This window comes from Lycium ferocissimum, chromosome 10 (assembly GCF_029784015.1).
Source record: "Lycium ferocissimum isolate CSIRO_LF1 chromosome 10, AGI_CSIRO_Lferr_CH_V1, whole genome shotgun sequence".
Lineage (NCBI taxonomy): Eukaryota > Viridiplantae > Streptophyta > Magnoliopsida > Solanales > Solanaceae > Lycium > Lycium ferocissimum.
The window spans coordinates 45,064,770-45,081,491 of NC_081351.1; the positions used below are offsets into that span (position 1 = coordinate 45,064,770).

Genomic DNA, 16,722 nt, shown 5'->3' on the forward strand with positions numbered 1-16,722 from the left:
CTGGCTAACCTTCCCTCCGTCTCAATATATGTGGCAAACTTTTTTTTAGTCCGTCCCAGAAGAATGCCACCTTTATATAATTAGAAAAAACTTAACTTTAAAATTCTCATTTTGCCCTTAATGAAATGATTTATAGTAATACAAATATAAATCACACAAATGTCTAAGGTTTTTGTTAGACCACAAATTTCAAAAGTCTTCCTTTTCTTTTTTAAATTTGTGCTAGTCAAATGGTGTCACATAAATTGAAGTGTATATATTTTAAGACTATTACATTGCTTGTTACATTTTAGTAGTACAGGAAATATCATACAGAATATTGAGAATGTACGATAAGGTATTCAAAAATTACACTAAATTGTTACATTTCCAGTTCCGAGTAGATCTGGCACCAGAGCAATTTTCCTTTCTTTTAATCCAAACGCCAAACCTGCAATCAGCATGAAATGGTGAATCACTGGTAATCACTTGTAATAAACCTGTGATCAACATAGCTAAAGAAATATGCATTTAACCTGAATTTTTCCATCAGTAGAACCAGCAAATATCATTTCGCCATCTTTATCCACAGCTAAAGATGTAATTCTAGTCTGTCCACCACTTTTCATCTTAATGGAAGTCATCTTTGTAACTCTTTCTTGCAGCCATACGTCTACGATCCCAGATTTTGTGGCAGAAAATATGAAGTCACTGTTTATTGCAAGTCGTTGGATGTCTGAACCGGTTGACAGTGATCCAATGACTGCCTTGCCAGGGAGTGAAAATACCTTCACGAGCACGTTTATTGGACGAGAAACAGAAATCATGTCATTCTAAAACGTTTTTATGGGAGTAAAATGGCTATCAATGAGAAAATGCTTATACCTTTCCGGATATTCCATCAACTAAGGAACCACCAGCGAAAACAACATTCTTTTGAACTTGAAGGGAATAAATATTCTGTTTTCCCAACAATTTCTTGGCACCAGCATAAAATGTTGTTGACTTTTGAGATCTTAAATCAACTTCCTGCCATTAGTTTAATATGCTTATCAAACTTTAATCCAAAACTGGAAATCTTTGGTTTTCACTGTCATGTCATTTGTCTCAATCAAGAATATGACATCAACAGAGAATGTAGGGAAAAAATTTCCCTTCTTGTTCCTATATAACCTACTCATGAAATGGACAAAGTATTACCTGGATACTATAGCCTGTGCATCCACAATAAAGCTTATCGCCCATAATGGCAAGGCACTTAACATATTTTTGGAAGTTTACATGCTTGGGAACCCCTGACCAATTATAAACCTGTAAAAGTTGAAGTTTAATGAGTCATTTGCACTAGGTCAAGGTCTCATTAAAGATGATGTTATCTATTTTACTGGATAAACATTCATTTTGAAAGAAATCCAGACGGCTGACCTTAACTCCTGTTGCTTGAGATGCGAAGCATGCAAAATGAGTGTTAGCTATCAACTCAAGCACCGGCTCTTTAACATCATGAACCTGAAGACAGTGGATTTCCTCTTGATTTATAGCCCAAACCTACAAGATTACAAGGCTATGTTATTTGCTTTCTGCCTTCTCCAGAAATTAATTGTAAAAATTAAGCATTTCTTAATTGATTCTTCTTCTACTTTGTATAATACAGATCAGACTTGAAACTAGGTGACATTTACAGATAATGGTACATCAGCACTTATTCTCTAATTATATAGGATTACAATCATATCTTTTCTACATACTTCGTTGCTAGAAGGAGAGCTTACCCGGATTGTTCTGTCCAATGAACCACTATACAGTTTATCACATGAAGATGAAACATAAAGGCATGTAACTGCCTTTGTGTGCTCACGAGTTTCATGAATTAACCGAGGAACTCTTTTTCCAGTTTCCCAGACCTGAACAGAGAAAGAGCTACATTTTGGAGAAAAGTAGTAGTAGAAGAACAGGAACTATGGCTGCTTAATAAAGAGGCCCTTACCTTAATGGTTCCATCGGAATGACTGCTAATGAGCCGACTTCTTATGTGGATCAGACAAAGAGCTTCTCCATTCATCGAAACATCTATCTCAGGACATTCAGAATAGCACCATAATTCTGCCTGCATTTCTAACTATTAGGAGTTAGGACCTATAAAAAATAGGGTTTCTTTCATTTTTGGCCCATCGGCCAAAATTAATTACTGGGCTAGCCAAAGTATACGAAACATATACACTGGTTATGTATATGATAGTGTATAATATGTGTATATGATATGTATATTGAATGTATATTATTACTTAATATACATTTCCTTATGCACCTATAACTTATTAGCATAGAAATTACTTACAGCATCAATACATGGCAAGTTCATCAAGGTTTTCATTATATCACTGACTGCTGTAGAGTACTTTTTAAGTTTCCTCAAGTTTTTGCACAAACATTTGGCATATATTCCCAGTTCGCTAAGTGCACCTTACAACATAAAGACCAACCACCAGTTATGAATAAAATCTTAATATCCCGTTTACATGCTTGCTAAGTAGCCAATCTTCCAACCTTACCTAAATCAGTAATAAAGCCTCTCAAAGCAAGAGCTGCCAAGATCTTCTCCTCGAGATTCTTTGTTGACTGCAGCATTTGTATAAATTGCTCGAGCAAGGACTTACGAGCAACATCTCTAATTCCAGTATCGGGGAAGTTATAGAGCATATGAATTAGCCATGTTGCTATGATAAAGGAAGATCTTGCTATCTCCATGGAGGTGCTCTTAAGGCATTCGTCTAAAGCTTTGAATATTAATCCTTTCTCATGGTTGCAAAGAACAAAAGCCATTCTATTTTCCCAAGAACTCAGCGCTTTTTCTTCCTCTTCCTATAAACCATGTGTTCAGTTAAGATTACTGCTTGCACAAATTACAAAACAATAAGGGTTTGTTTCAATTTTGACCCATCGGCCGAAATTAATTACGGACATTAACCAAAATATATAAAACACATACACTGATTATGTATATTTATGTATTTTATACGTAAATTTTTTATACATTATGTATATTATATGTCGAGGGTCTTTCGGAAACAGCCGTTCTACCTTGGTAGGAGTAAGGTCTGCGTACACTATACCCTCCCCAGACCCCACGATGTGGGATTTCACTGGGTTGTTGTTGTTGTTGTTGTTGTTGTATGTATATTATATGTATATCTTTACTTATCCGTAAACACAACTAAATGGCTGAAGAACTTCATACCATTGTATTTGTGATGTCATTTTCACCTGCTCTTTGCCTCTCTTCTTTCATCGTAGCATTATACCGCTGATTAAATCCTGCAATCCTGAGTAGGCGGGCTTCAAGAAATGACTTACCAGAGTTAGTCATATGCCCGGAAAGAGATAACAAGGCATCAAGAGCCCTGAGCTGAGACGCAGGAAAGTCCTTTTTGTGAAGTGCTTCAATCAATGCCTCTATTGATTCTTCCCGGTATATGCTCATTTTCCTAGGCTCAACCTGAATCAAATTTCTCTTATGAAATTTTTATTCAACACAGAGTGGTTGAAAATATTTCAAAAATAAATGGAACAGACCAGAAGGTCAAGCTGCAAAAGAAGAGGAGCAATGGTGGATTTCTGCTCCATTGAAGCCATCTGTAGACAGACAAGAAGAGTGTGCATTGTACTAAATGCTCCCTCATCCTTAATTATCTGCAGAATCTGGTTGCACAATATTCTCCTGCAATTAGTAAAGAACAAACATCTTTCATGAGTCCAAATCTGGCGGGATCACTTTATGATAATTATAACCAAAGATTGAATACAACATTTAAAATTTAATTTCGAAAACCAGATAAGCATGTACTCCCTCTGTTTCAATTTTAGTATCTTAGATTGAAACTAGGAACGGAGTTTAAGAAAATAAGGAAGATGTCTTGTGATCTTAAACATGCCATCTAGAAGGTTGGAATTAGAGAGTTTCCAAATAAGGAAAGAGGCATTCTTTTTTAAACACACTAAAAAGGAAAGTACGACAGTTAAATTGAAACAGAACGAGAATTTAAATAAATAAGTCAAAGGGGATTTTATAGACTAAATTTGAAAGAATAGAGTCATGTTTGTTTTAAGTACCTGCTTAACAAAACTAACTCATAAAGAAGTTCTACGCATGTGGCTTTCACGCTATCGCTTCCTGTGTGAATTAACTCAAGAACAGGAGATAACTCAATTCTACTAGCTATTGTATTTCTGCAACTCTTATCAGCCCGAATACAGCATAAAAGTATGCATACGATGGACTCTCTTCCATTTTCATTTTCTAGGCACTTCAGCAAGGCAGGTATACCATTTTCTGATAGAATCTGCATAGCATTGAATGATCTGTCACTCTCACCTCCTCCAGTAATAATTTGTTCGAGCAACACAACAGAAGCTTCCTTTGGTCCTATTGTGAACTGAAAATCACTAGAATCCTCATTTCTGTTTGAGATTATAATCTGAGTAAGAGAGGGTACGAAATTATGAGCTGAAAGTTGAGAGAACGATGGTCTGAGTAGGTAAATAAGAACTGCTACTTCAGCAAGACCATCTTTCAATAAAGTTGCTAAGCACTCAAAATCAGAGTCCACACTTGTGAGAATCTCGCCAACGCTATCCTCTGCATAGAGTAGCTCGGACAAAATATAAATTGTTGTCCTTAAAACTTCCCTCTTTGAGGAAGCTGATAATACCTCTACAAATCCGTTCACTATTGTTGGTGTGGATAAATAGGAGTGAACTCCTTGAGATCGATCAAGTTTCGAGTCATTCCATATCTTTGCTATAGTGGATATGGCTTGTTCACATTCTTGTAAGTCCTCTGAAGTGCACAGACATGAAACATAAGGTTTTAAGCCATTGATAATTGCTTCGGTTGCTGCTTGAGAAATTACACTTGTAGGTGACATTGATACAGCTGCTGCTCGCATAAATCTTCGTGATCTTTGTTCGACGATTTCCTCTATACGACTATGATTAGGATGATTAAATGTCGGAGATGGAGTAGATTCAGATGACCTTTCTCTTGAAGACGGAATGCTTAAATAACTTTGTGGTGTTGCTGAGTATGAAAACTCCTGAGCTAGGTCAGGGTGTTGTTCCCTCCAAGAGGTTATCAGTCTCTTCAGGACATAGTTGGTTTTAGGAAGAGTAGCTGCAGATAAAGACTGCCTTGTAATGGGACACGTTGTATTACCTGTTGGTTTTTAACAAAGAAACTTAAGGAAATACCAGAGAAACTAAGAGAAAGATACTTGCTATGCAGTCAAAGGGAACTATTTTCTTTAGCTTTGTTGAGCTCTTTCAGTAACAAAAACAGTAAAAAGATAATCATTTCCTAGCCTAGAATATCTCCACAAAAAAACTAAATCTTACTACAGTCAAAAAGCATAATTCTAACACTACCTCTATTCATCCATTCCTGGATGGCTTTCCCTTCATATGTTTGACCGGTTTCAAGGGTGACAGGATCATTGAATATCTGTCCAGTTATTGGACAGACAAAATCTTTTGGTGGCCTTGATGGATTAGTCGACTTATCCGACAATGGAAGAGAAATGCAGCTGTGACTTCCTTCATCACTGTCACTCGGAGAGCTGTCATTGTTTCGAAGAGATTTAGAAAAATTCAATCACCTCCAACATTAGAATGTGACTTGTACAGACGTACCCTTTTTCTAAGGATTGACTAAGGCTCCGCCTTCGAGCAATTCTTCTCCCCACAGTCTCATGTTGCACCTGCATGAGTAAATGACTATCAGAGCAGTCTCATAGATTCAGGTCTAGGAATCATTGGTAAAACAAAAAAAAAGCTTTTTTCATTTTTGGCCCTTGGACCGAGATTAATTATGGGCGCTAGCCAAAATATACAAAACATATACACTGATTATGTATATTATATGTATATTTATATTTAATATACAAAACCTATATGTTTGCTGGCTATTATTCTTTTGAGGGGTCCAAAAATGTAATTATCCTAAAAAAGAATATCAGATAAGTGGGGATCTGAAACATACTGTCCTTTCTTCATCTGAGTCTGCTGAGCTATTTTTTAACTCTTGGGACAAATGCAAAGAAGTAGAACTTGAGGAGTCCTTAACACGCCCAGACAAGAGGCGTAACACCGGTCCACTTTTCTTCGAGGGGGTATCTGATCTTTTTGGTGAAGGCTCTTGTGAAGGAGTTTTAGGGGAATCCACTTTAGGGGAGTCCATGGAAGGGAAGGCCTTGGGAGATTGCCTTTGGTTTGTATCAATATGCTTGACTTTGGATGAATTGTTTTCTTGATTCCTTTTATTTGATGCAATGTGTACATAAGGCTCAGGGTCATAATCTTCTTCATCCTCCTCAGGAATTCCTTTCTGAGAATGACAAGAAAGAGCAGTACTTAAATAAACTCAGTACCACGAATTATCACCAATTCATAATGTAACAAGATGTAGCAAAGTTAAAGGGAAAAAAACTAACTAGTGGATCCCAAGCCGTGGAGTCCTCCTGATTATGGGTCGACGAAGAAGGATTCATATTCATTCTGCTAAAATCCAAAGGATTAGAAAGAAAAGTTTTGATATTTTCTTTTTACAGTGCTCATAAGCCATAATGGCAGTACAATAAGAATTGTGGTGACAGAACTAACAAATATTCAGTAACTTCTAGTTAATGGACCTGACCTTGACTCTCCTTCTGCATTCTCCTTCACTCTCAGAATAGGACTAAACCCGGCGCTCTTAGGCAAGATTGGGCCAAATTTGACATAATCAGGAATTGACCGGCATACCTGTTGGAAGAATAATCCAAAGTTGGAGTAGGAAACCAAATCTGTTTAGGATTTGGTATTTATTTAACATGACTAAATAAAAAAATTAGTCAGAGTTATATAGGAATTTGTTTTCCGGTTCCTAGCTAAACTAAGCTTTGCACTGTTATAAATGGAGGTGTTGCTCGCTATTATCATATAGTAGAGAAGGAGTTGAGAATTTATTAAGTTTATGAATAAAATATTTTCCTTCGATACCTCATGCAGTGGAGTCATCGGTGGCTCTGCGATTGGCAACAGAGGAATTGCCTTCTTTGAAGTTGCGGAATCATAGTTCATGCAGTCCTTATAGTATTTTGCATAAAGCCTTGTATTCTCATCCAATGACTGTCCATAAAGCTGCTCAAGTTTCTGCATTTTCTTGGCTTGATCAGGCCTTACAGAAAATATCAAAGATTCATTGAAGTCATGATCAAAATCCATAGTGAAAGACAAGTCACTAGAATCAGGAATAACATCCATCACTATCCGATGTCTCTCCTCTGAGTACCACCCAACGATCGAGCTCATGTGTGTAAGAAATAGACATTTCCAAAGCTCAGGTGCAAAGTCAATCCGCGAGAAGAAAGGGTCAACGATAAACATCTCCAGAATATGAAGTACGGCGTTGTGAACATTATTTCTCAACTTCCATAAGTAAGAAAGGTTTAAATGAGCCCAAGCAGAGAGATAAAAATTAGGCACCCCTGCAGTTTTTTGGCTAGAATCCAACATAGCACACACTTGAAGCATTTTTTCCGCGTAATCTAGTCTAGCCATCTTAGTTTCAATGTTTGAAGTGTCAATTGCCTCTTCAAGGGCATCCATTCCCCAGTCCAAATTGGCTAAAACTGCTTGATCAGAGTATCGAACTTCTGTATCTTTATCGGAGCTTTCATCTTCAGCTGCTAACCTCTCAGCACATTGTTCTTTATGCGATGTTCTTTGTTCCTTGTCAATTAGCCTATCTTGAATGAAACTATCTACAGAAGTGATCAAGGACCTAACTATGTCTTCCTGATCCATTTCAAACCTGTAATTTCCAGCCATTTTCACCCAGGGTGGAGCTCACCAATCAAACGTATAGTCACAGTTCTAAGGAAAGAAGCAAAATCAAATGTGAAAATATCAGAAACATGAGAGTTCAGAAAGATTTTATCAAGAGCATGAGAACAAACACATAGTTCAAGCTCAACCACACTTAGGCAGAATGTCAAACAACTTGAATTCAGAAAAGGAGTAGCTATTGGAGTTTGTAGAGAAAAATATTCTAAATTTCTATACTAGACTAGAAATACTTCAAATATAATTTAAATTGAAATTAATAAACTATATGAAGGTTAGGACAAGTCTTGGCATGTTGTAAAAATTTACAACAACAATTTACATCTATACTATATAGTGGATTGGAAATAATGTGTAGATTTGGTAAGAAGGCTTTTTTGCTCTGAATTACATAGCATCTACCATACCTAGAAATGGTTCTCCAGCGGAAAACATACACGCACACAAAAAAAAATATCTAGAAATGATCCTATTTAATTAATCCCTTTACAATGTGAACAAAAATGAAAATCCAATTTGAATTCATACAACAATAGTCAGAGTAATTCAAGACCACTAAAAATTCCTTCAGATGTTTTACACAACTGATGCAAGACATTGTAAATCTATATAACACTCCTGTACGTGCAGTAGTCTATTGGTGAAATAAAAGTTGTTTTCTTCTTGTTTCTTTTTGTTTAATTTTTATGCTTAACGAACTTATCTCTAAGGAGCCAGAGTTTGGAGTAATGTGGACACAACACATTAATTAGTGAGCCTGGATAATAGATGGTAGAAATTGTTACAAAGTGGAAGGGGAGTACAACAATTGGTCTAATCAGAGTGCTAATTTAATATGGAAATCTCTACCACTGATAAAAATAAAAATTCGAAAGTAAAAATTAAACTACTAGAGTTAATTTCATCCCCCAGGTGAACCATTAAGTATGTTTTGTCATTGCTCATTCAACTATACTTCCTTTTCTCTGTGCCCCAAAATTTTCAACCCAAACAATAAGTAGTATTAGTAATTAATAACATTAACCATTATAAGTTCCGTAGCTATCTTTCATCCGAGATATTACATTCTTTTCCACTGATATTCATCCAGGATCAACATGTGCACGTACTATATGTTCTTATGCTTCTGGCTGGCTTCTAAACAGATCCAATTGATATCGATTATATTTAAACCAAAGTTGTAACCAGTAGGAAAATAACAGCCATATTACTTAACAATTCTTCAAAACTATGTATATCCACAGAACAAATATCACATAAGGTAATTAACATGGAAATTGATTAAACAAGAAAACTTATGAGCTTCAATTCATGTTTGTATTTATTTATGTAGTTCTTGCAGTCTCGCGTGAGTGTGTGAGAGAGAGAGAGAGAGAGAGAGAGAGAGAGAGAGACCTGGATTTGATCAGATTAATGAGAAGAAATCCATGCAAGAAACCTTGCTGAACAAGCTAAGACAAGAACTTCATCAGAAGATTTATATATATTCTTATGATTTTATCATACATATCATATCAGTCTTCTGTTTCTAGAAATTAAGTCAATTCCTCAATATCTACAACCAGAATTTTAGAGACAGAGTCAGAAGTTAAGATTAGAAAAGTTAAACTAATATTAATAGCAGCCGGCCGGGTTTTTTTTGTTTTGTTGACATAACTATGTTAGCATCAATCAATTCCAATATTGACATAGTCATTATATTTACGTATTAAATAATAAACTATTTTATTGTTTAAATGATTGTTCGTTTGGGCTGATAGAGAAGACAAAAAGGGATCTAATGTATTTGGTTTCTTTTGTTAGTTTTGGCTGTACCTTCGCTTTTAACTATTCCACTGTTGCCCTGTTCAACTCTATTGATATTAATCGACTTTTCTCGTATATTAATGTTCACGTAATAGAATAAAATAAAAACTACAGCTTAAATACATCATGGCGCAATGATTTAATTATTTTTTGGCTTTCTTTTCCTGTGAATGGATATATAATTATCAAATACTGTATATATCAACCGAATTTGTTCAACAAGGTGCCAAAGTTAGGGTCCTTTTCAAAATCTGATTTAATAAATTGACCCTATTGATGTAAACAAGTAATAGAGGGACTAGCCCAATGATTTGATTCGTTTGAGCATATGCTCAGAGGGTTTGCATATACCTTAAGTACCTTAAGTGTTGTGGTAGCCGCTATATCGACTACCTCTTCAAGGAGATTGCGAAAGTTGGAGGACATAACTTTGCTTATAGGGAAGGTGTATTCCTTGGCAATAGAGTGTCAGGAAACTATCCAAGGCATAGAAGGAGATGCAAGAGGCACAATCCGAGAATATTAATAATTTAATGGGTAATTTGCGGAGGTTGAAAGTTGTAATTCGCGGAGATTTTAGCCTCCACTAATTGCTAGAAGAGGCTTAAACCTCCGCGAATTACAACTTTCAGCCTCCGCAAATTACTCATTTTTTTTATTGTGTAGATTGGTGGAAGGCAACGACAAAGAACTTGGAGGTGACGATTCGTGGAGAAGAAGATGAGAATGATGATGAGGGAGAGAGTGAGAAGCTTGCATCGGGTGAGGATACTAACCCTCGGGTAGGAGATGTGGATAGGAGAGCCGCAAATAAGTCTGGAAAGATTATAACACAACTATATATGTTTACTTTGGGCGCTATCCAAGCTACTTCACATGTTGTACCTACGACTAAAGGACCTTCTATTCCTCATCAATTAGAGAATTAACATTAGCAGAATCACCATCACAGTGAAGACTGAGCTAGAAATTATAAAGATTTATCTCCAAACTTCGGGCTTAATGCATTAAGGGCAAAGCCCAATTAAAATTTGGGGGAACAATTTATTTGTCTGTTTCACTGTGATGTATTTATGTTGTTTTGTCTTATTTGTACTTTATTTTATTTTGTTTCGTTTGTTTTTATCATATGCTTGTTTTATAATGTATTTTCGTTATCTCATGATGTTTAGTAGGCGTTTAGCCATAGAAACCAAAAACTTTTTCACTTTTTTTGAAATTTTGGAGTTGGAGTTGGAGTTGGAGTTGTTTTGTAGTTTTTTTTTGCAAATAGTATTTTTTGTTGAAATGCACTTATTTTGGTTGTGAAAAATTTGAAAAATAAGTTTTTCAAATTCCAAATACAACTCGGAATTTTCATGGCCAAACACTAATTTTTGAAAAAAGTGAAAAAAAAAATCGAAAAAAAGTGAATAATTCTTATGGCCAAACGGGCAGATTTTTGTTGTTCTCGTTATTTAATTTCGTCGTTATTTCATTTGTTGCTACCTTATATACTTGAAAACATTATGAAATGAAGGGAGTTAGTAATGAATTCAAATTGTTGTGAGTGCCTATTTTGGTGTGAATTTCTTTTCGTTTTAGTAACTTAATGGATAAAAAGAAGAAACCCAAAAACATTTTCCTTTTCGTAGTTGAATATATATGATCCTCTTGGTTTTTCTCAAGTTATGGAGTAGTTCTTGTTTAACCTTAAAATGGGGAACAATTAAATTTATGCGTGATACTAAAGATATGTGGCTAAGTTCAATTTAATATTAGATTACAAGGGAAACCAATAAGTGAATAAGGAAGCAGATCCGAAAGTTGTTAATTAAGTCCTCGGGTATGAAAACCGAGGTCGATACCTATCGAGTACGTATACGATGGATAATGGAAATGAACTCAAGAACAAAAATGGAGGTGAATGCAAGTAATTCTTTTGCTTTTGATATGAACTCTTTCTTTATTTCTGTTGCCAACCCTTTACAATGAATGAGAACCTCCTCGTTATATAGTAGAGGAGTCCTAACCCTAATACAATTCTAAAGCAAAGGAAAGAAATCTGTGACAGCTGTTGCCGAGATCATCGCCGAAATATTCGGTTGACGGCGGATATTTCGGTCATCTTCTTATGGCAGTTAACCGCCCTTCCTATAACGCCTGGTCCCCAATCCGAATTTGACGCCTCCTTCTCGATGACTGGTCGGGTCGTACCCAAGCACAACCATGACATCGGAAACCGAGCATATCCGTATCCTCGGTTTACCCGTATAGAGATAGTCCCCCATTTCCCGAGGTAAAATTATGAAGGCGGAAATGGACCCAAATAAAGCCGAACACCGCCTCCTATTACCTAAGACAAGACCTTTTCGTGCAACATTTCATTCCGCCGATGCTAGGTCATCATTACCCAGTAGCCGGATCCTTTTGGGGAGACCTCACCGTGGCGTAGTCCTTGATACGCTACGGTGCCCGGATTCTCTTCCTATATATAGCCCATGCATCCTTCATGCCTCCTACACTTCTTCGATCTCACCTTGCTCCTCCTCAAAAACGTACTGCTATTCCTGTATTGAGCCCATAATACTCCTCGGATCTTCAATCTTCTTTTTGCAGGGCGTGACTATTTATTGTTAAGGAAAACCTTCCACGAACATGGCTTACATACCGTTATCGACTCAGGGTGAAGATCAGCATTCGTTCATGCCATCAACTGGAGCCGCTGGTTCTGATAGGGGGTTAGAATCTATCACTGCTAGTATTGTTCCGTCGGGTTTTATCTATACGAATGACTGTAAAGTTCTTCATCATCTCGACCTGGTAGAGAATTTTGAATCTTGTGTCGGTGATAGCGCCATTACTACAGTCAGGGAAGATGCTATCTAGGCGCGAACGTCGACATCCTCCCCGTTGGGGATGGTGTGAAAATAAATCATCATGTTGCCGGTTACTCGTTATCATATACTTATCCCTTTGCCATAGGGTTCACCCTCCCTGTTCATCGAGTGATCGAGGACTTCTGTCGTCGGTACCGAATATGTATCGGGCAGATCGCCCCGCAAATTTGGAGGCTCGTGTATTGCATTGAGAAGTTGGCCAATGCGGCCGAAGTCGCTTTCACCCTCGACCATTTGCTTCATTTATATGTACCTCGGGTGATCCGAGGGAGAATTGTTCAGATGCTTCCCAGGGGGAGCCGAAGCCTAATCAACCTCGAAGACGATTATGAATGAGGATGGCTTCACCGGTTCGTGATGATACGCACGGTTCAACTTCACCGTCTATTGTCTGCCGATTTTCCCAAAGTGTGGAACCTTTCACCGGATCCGGTTGAACCCAAGCTTGAAACTGCTGTCTTTGAATGGGTGATTGCCCTTATAAAGCTTCTCGTAGCTTGGGCCGTTCTTGGAGAAGAATGGCACCAAGGGTGAAAAGGCAAAGTCCACGATAATTTCTTAATCTGATCGTTTCGATCCTCATTTCCCTGTATTATATCCTAACTCAATACCTTTAGTTTCCAGGACTTCAGACGAGGAGGGCTTCCAAAGGAAAGTCGGTAGCTGAGGACGTAGGTCGGGGAAGAAGAACACCTACTCCATCGAGGCCACCTAAACGCAGGGAGGCTGGAAGTTTTTTCGTTGTGCATTTGGGGGTTGGATCTCGAGTTCGAACTCGTCATATCATGGGGACCCGTCGGGAAATGCCTTCGGGTGAAGCTCCGCCAACAATTGTGCTCGATGAGGAAGATTTACCGGGATTGGATATCCCCGGGTCATCCGCCTCTGGTGTAAGTCACGGGGATATCTAATCGGTATCACCCATCATTGCCGCATCCCGTGGATAGGCTCGAAGATCTCATCCTCCGACTTGTTAGGTTGATTAAGGGTATAGCTGTCTTACTTTTGTTTTCCAATTACTGGTCGCAGAGTAGGGTTTCTTCTGCTTTTCCTGATGTACTGATGTATCCGACATAGTCGAAATTTTGTGGAATGGAAAAAATCTTTAATGGGATTTCGCAAATTGGTTGTTATTGGACTTCATTGAGCATTCCATGTGTATTGTTTGTACCCAAACCTTTGTATATGCCCTTGTTATATTCGATCAATAATCACTTACTCCATAATCCGTAAAAACCCAAAATGTTTTCTTTTGCGGCCACCATAGTCGAGCATCTTATTATTAAACTCCGCCACGACTGGTTCGAAACCATATCCTTTGTGATCCATTCGGAAGCTTTACTCGATCATAGAGGTGTTCGTACGAGGTCCCGATCCAGGTCTCTTCGGAAGGTCGACCCGTTTAAGCACGATCTGCTGGTTGAGTGGACGTCCCCGTTCCTTCTCGCGTACGCTTCCCATGATTAGATAGGATCAAGGTCACATCCGTCACATCCGTCTGACATCGACACGTGTCGAGGCCCTGTTGGCTCTGAAGACGGTTGCGGAAGGCAAACCGTCTTGGTCCCACTCTATAAAAGCAAGTTTTCCTTTTCATTTTTCACTTTTCGACTTTTACCAAAGGGAATTTTACTTCGTGTGCCTTGGATACGTTGATCTTCATATCTTCAAAGCTTCATACCTTCATATCTTCATATCTTTCTATCAGTGTCCTACTCAATCTTCAAACCTTCATTCAAAACCTTCTTATCTTCATAATTCCGAAATGACGAGCAAATCTTCAAAGGCTAAAGCTGGTGAGACCTCTTCGGCTCCCAAACCAGAGCCACTGCTGACTGACTTTATTCCTCAAGATAGTTCGACCATCCGAGACTTTAAGGTTGAGAAACCTTCTCAATAGGGGGATCAAGATGTCGAAATATCGGCCTATTTGTGCACGATACCCCCGAATAAACTCGAGCAAGTCAAAGAAGATTGCGGGTGAAAAGTAAGGAGGTCGTTATCCCTGACCAGGACAAAGCCATAACGACCTACGTGGAAGGGTATTTAAGTGTTTATACCTACCCTTTCACATTCAGCACACTCGACCCTGTGGTGGTCGATTTCTACAAATGGTATGAGATTACCCTCGACCAAATTCACCCGTTATTTTGGAGGATCGTTGTGCTCCTCCGTTATTTTACTTCAAATGTAAACATTTCATTCACGGTGCACCATCTACTTCGGCTGTATACCCCCCCCCCCCCCGTGTCTTCAGAGGGGGAATGATTAAACTCTCAAAACGAGCCGGAAAAGGGCCCTTCTGCAGTGCGGTCCGATGAAGATAGACCGAGGCTAGCGGGGGGCGAGGTTTGTCGAGTCCGGACAGCGGATCTGATTCCCGTTGACAAATTGTTATTTCCCGAGAGATGGAACCCAAACCGTAAGTAACTTTATGTTGGTACGATACGGCCATGTGCCTGCACCTATACTGAACCTTTTATTTGCTCGTGTGTATACAACGCTTACCCGAACCCTCGGTGCGGTTCCTAACCTTGACCAGTGGATCGGGAAAATCTGTTCCCAACTTACTTATGCCGATCGTACCTGGAGACGTTTGTCCTGGTCCCGTTAGGAGGCCGAAACCCACGGTAAGTCCTTCCTTGAGCGTCGTCCTTTCTTTCTGGCCCATGCAACGTTAGATAGGTTAGGACTGTTCTTCTTTTTTGCTTCACAGGTTTATCAAAGGCCACCAGAATTCGGGGCCAGGAAACTGCCTAGGCCTTAGCTGACGAGCAAGATATCGAAGCTCCTGATCAGGGAGACCCAGCTGAAAAGAGAAATAGAAGATCCTCCGAATCTACTCTAGCTCCTTCCTAGGCTAGGAAAAGATCGAGGATCATTATCCGAGAGACCTCGTCGAAAGATGTCTCGGCCCGTGCTTTGGACGACGAGGTCCATTGGTCAACTATCGGGACCATTTCGATGATGATGATCGAGCGTTGGGTGGGCATCGTCTTATTGACGACTCCTCGAGCATGAGACCTAATGCCTGCTGTAATCACTCTGCACTATTGGTGGAAAGCTCAAGTCGAATTCCGACTGGATCGAGGAGCATCTCGAAGCCGACGGACGCAAGGAGCACTAGGTCGAAGGTCGGGGAATCCGAGCACACTCTTACTCGAAGTATATAAAAACTGCCAGCCACAGCCGTTGGATCGAAGGCAGCTTCCTCGGTACCGGACTCAAAGGTACCTAATATTCCGCCTTTGTATGATATTGGTTCCTTCCTTCCGATACAAGCTGTGGCCTCATCTGAAACAATAATTTGCATATAGGATTCTCCGCCGCCATTGGTGGATATTTTCGCCGATGTTGAAAAAGCCAAAGGCAAGATGACCTAGGAAAGCGGCGGGGGTCGGTCGGTCACGAGGGTTATAAAATACCCGCTCCGGTATGTCGGGTTTTCGAGCATTTGTCCATCCCCGTACGATCGTTTGGGGGTTAATTTCGGTCCTAGGTTGGAGAAACTGTTTCCTGCCCCTAGTACCGACCCGAATCGGAAGAGGCTAATAACTTTCAAAGTGCCGGCCGACATGAACATGCTATCGGGGCCGGTCGGGGTTGCCAGCTATTTATACTCTCTGGTGTCCCAGGAAGAACGTCGGAAAATGGATGAAGTCAGCGAATCATGCTTTTTCAACGAGGCCCAGTAGGCATTAAACCGGGTAAGTTTTTTTCTTGTGCTCTTTTCATTTAGTTTTAACTTCATGTCTCATTTTACAATCGTCCCTTTTTCTCTTATAGGCCTCTGTGCTTCATCATGCTAGCTTTCACCAGGCTCGGGCATGAAGTGGGTCGGCTCGAGGAGGAGCTTAAAAGCAAAAGTCGGGGAGGTGGACGAGCTCGGATGCGTACGAGGGGTGCAATACGTACACATCTTGTCTCTCCTGACCTAATTATCCCGAAGTCGGATTTAATAATGGCTCGAAACGAAGTCGCTGGGGGCTAAGCGGAGCGTGATTGGTTGGCGAGAGAAGGTAAGGGCTTTCGAAGTTTTCAACAAATCTTTAACGCCGATGCTAATGCCCTTCCTTCTCGGGCCGGGCTTATGTTAGCCGAGATCGACCAACTTCGAGCGTAGCCGGGATGGGATCAAGCCGAGTTTAATGTCCCACGAAACGACCATCGATGTTGTGGT

The 16,722-nt window shown here is 39.3% G+C and overlaps 1 protein-coding gene across 1 annotated transcript; it reads right to left on the reverse strand.

Moving 5' to 3' along the window:
- Window positions 1–270: 270 nt before the first annotated feature.
- On the reverse strand, window positions 271–9,438 carry LOC132035510 (putative E3 ubiquitin-protein ligase LIN-1). Its single transcript, XM_059425798.1, has 19 exons — window positions 9,253–9,438; window positions 7,012–7,887; window positions 6,674–6,774; window positions 6,465–6,531; window positions 6,014–6,358; window positions 5,665–5,732; window positions 5,401–5,591; window positions 4,090–5,191; window positions 3,553–3,697; window positions 3,218–3,475; window positions 2,532–2,841; window positions 2,318–2,442; window positions 1,967–2,086; window positions 1,752–1,883; window positions 1,405–1,527; window positions 1,180–1,290; window positions 865–1,008; window positions 516–767; window positions 271–430 (listed from the first exon to the last, which is right to left on the reverse strand). Exons 2-19 carry the CDS (start codon window positions 7,840–7,842, stop codon window positions 413–415), a joined length of 4,443 nt encoding a protein of 1,480 aa, XP_059281781.1. The 5' UTR covers window positions 7,843–7,887; window positions 9,253–9,438; the 3' UTR covers window positions 271–412.
- Between the last annotated feature and the right edge of the window lie 7,284 nt (window positions 9,439–16,722).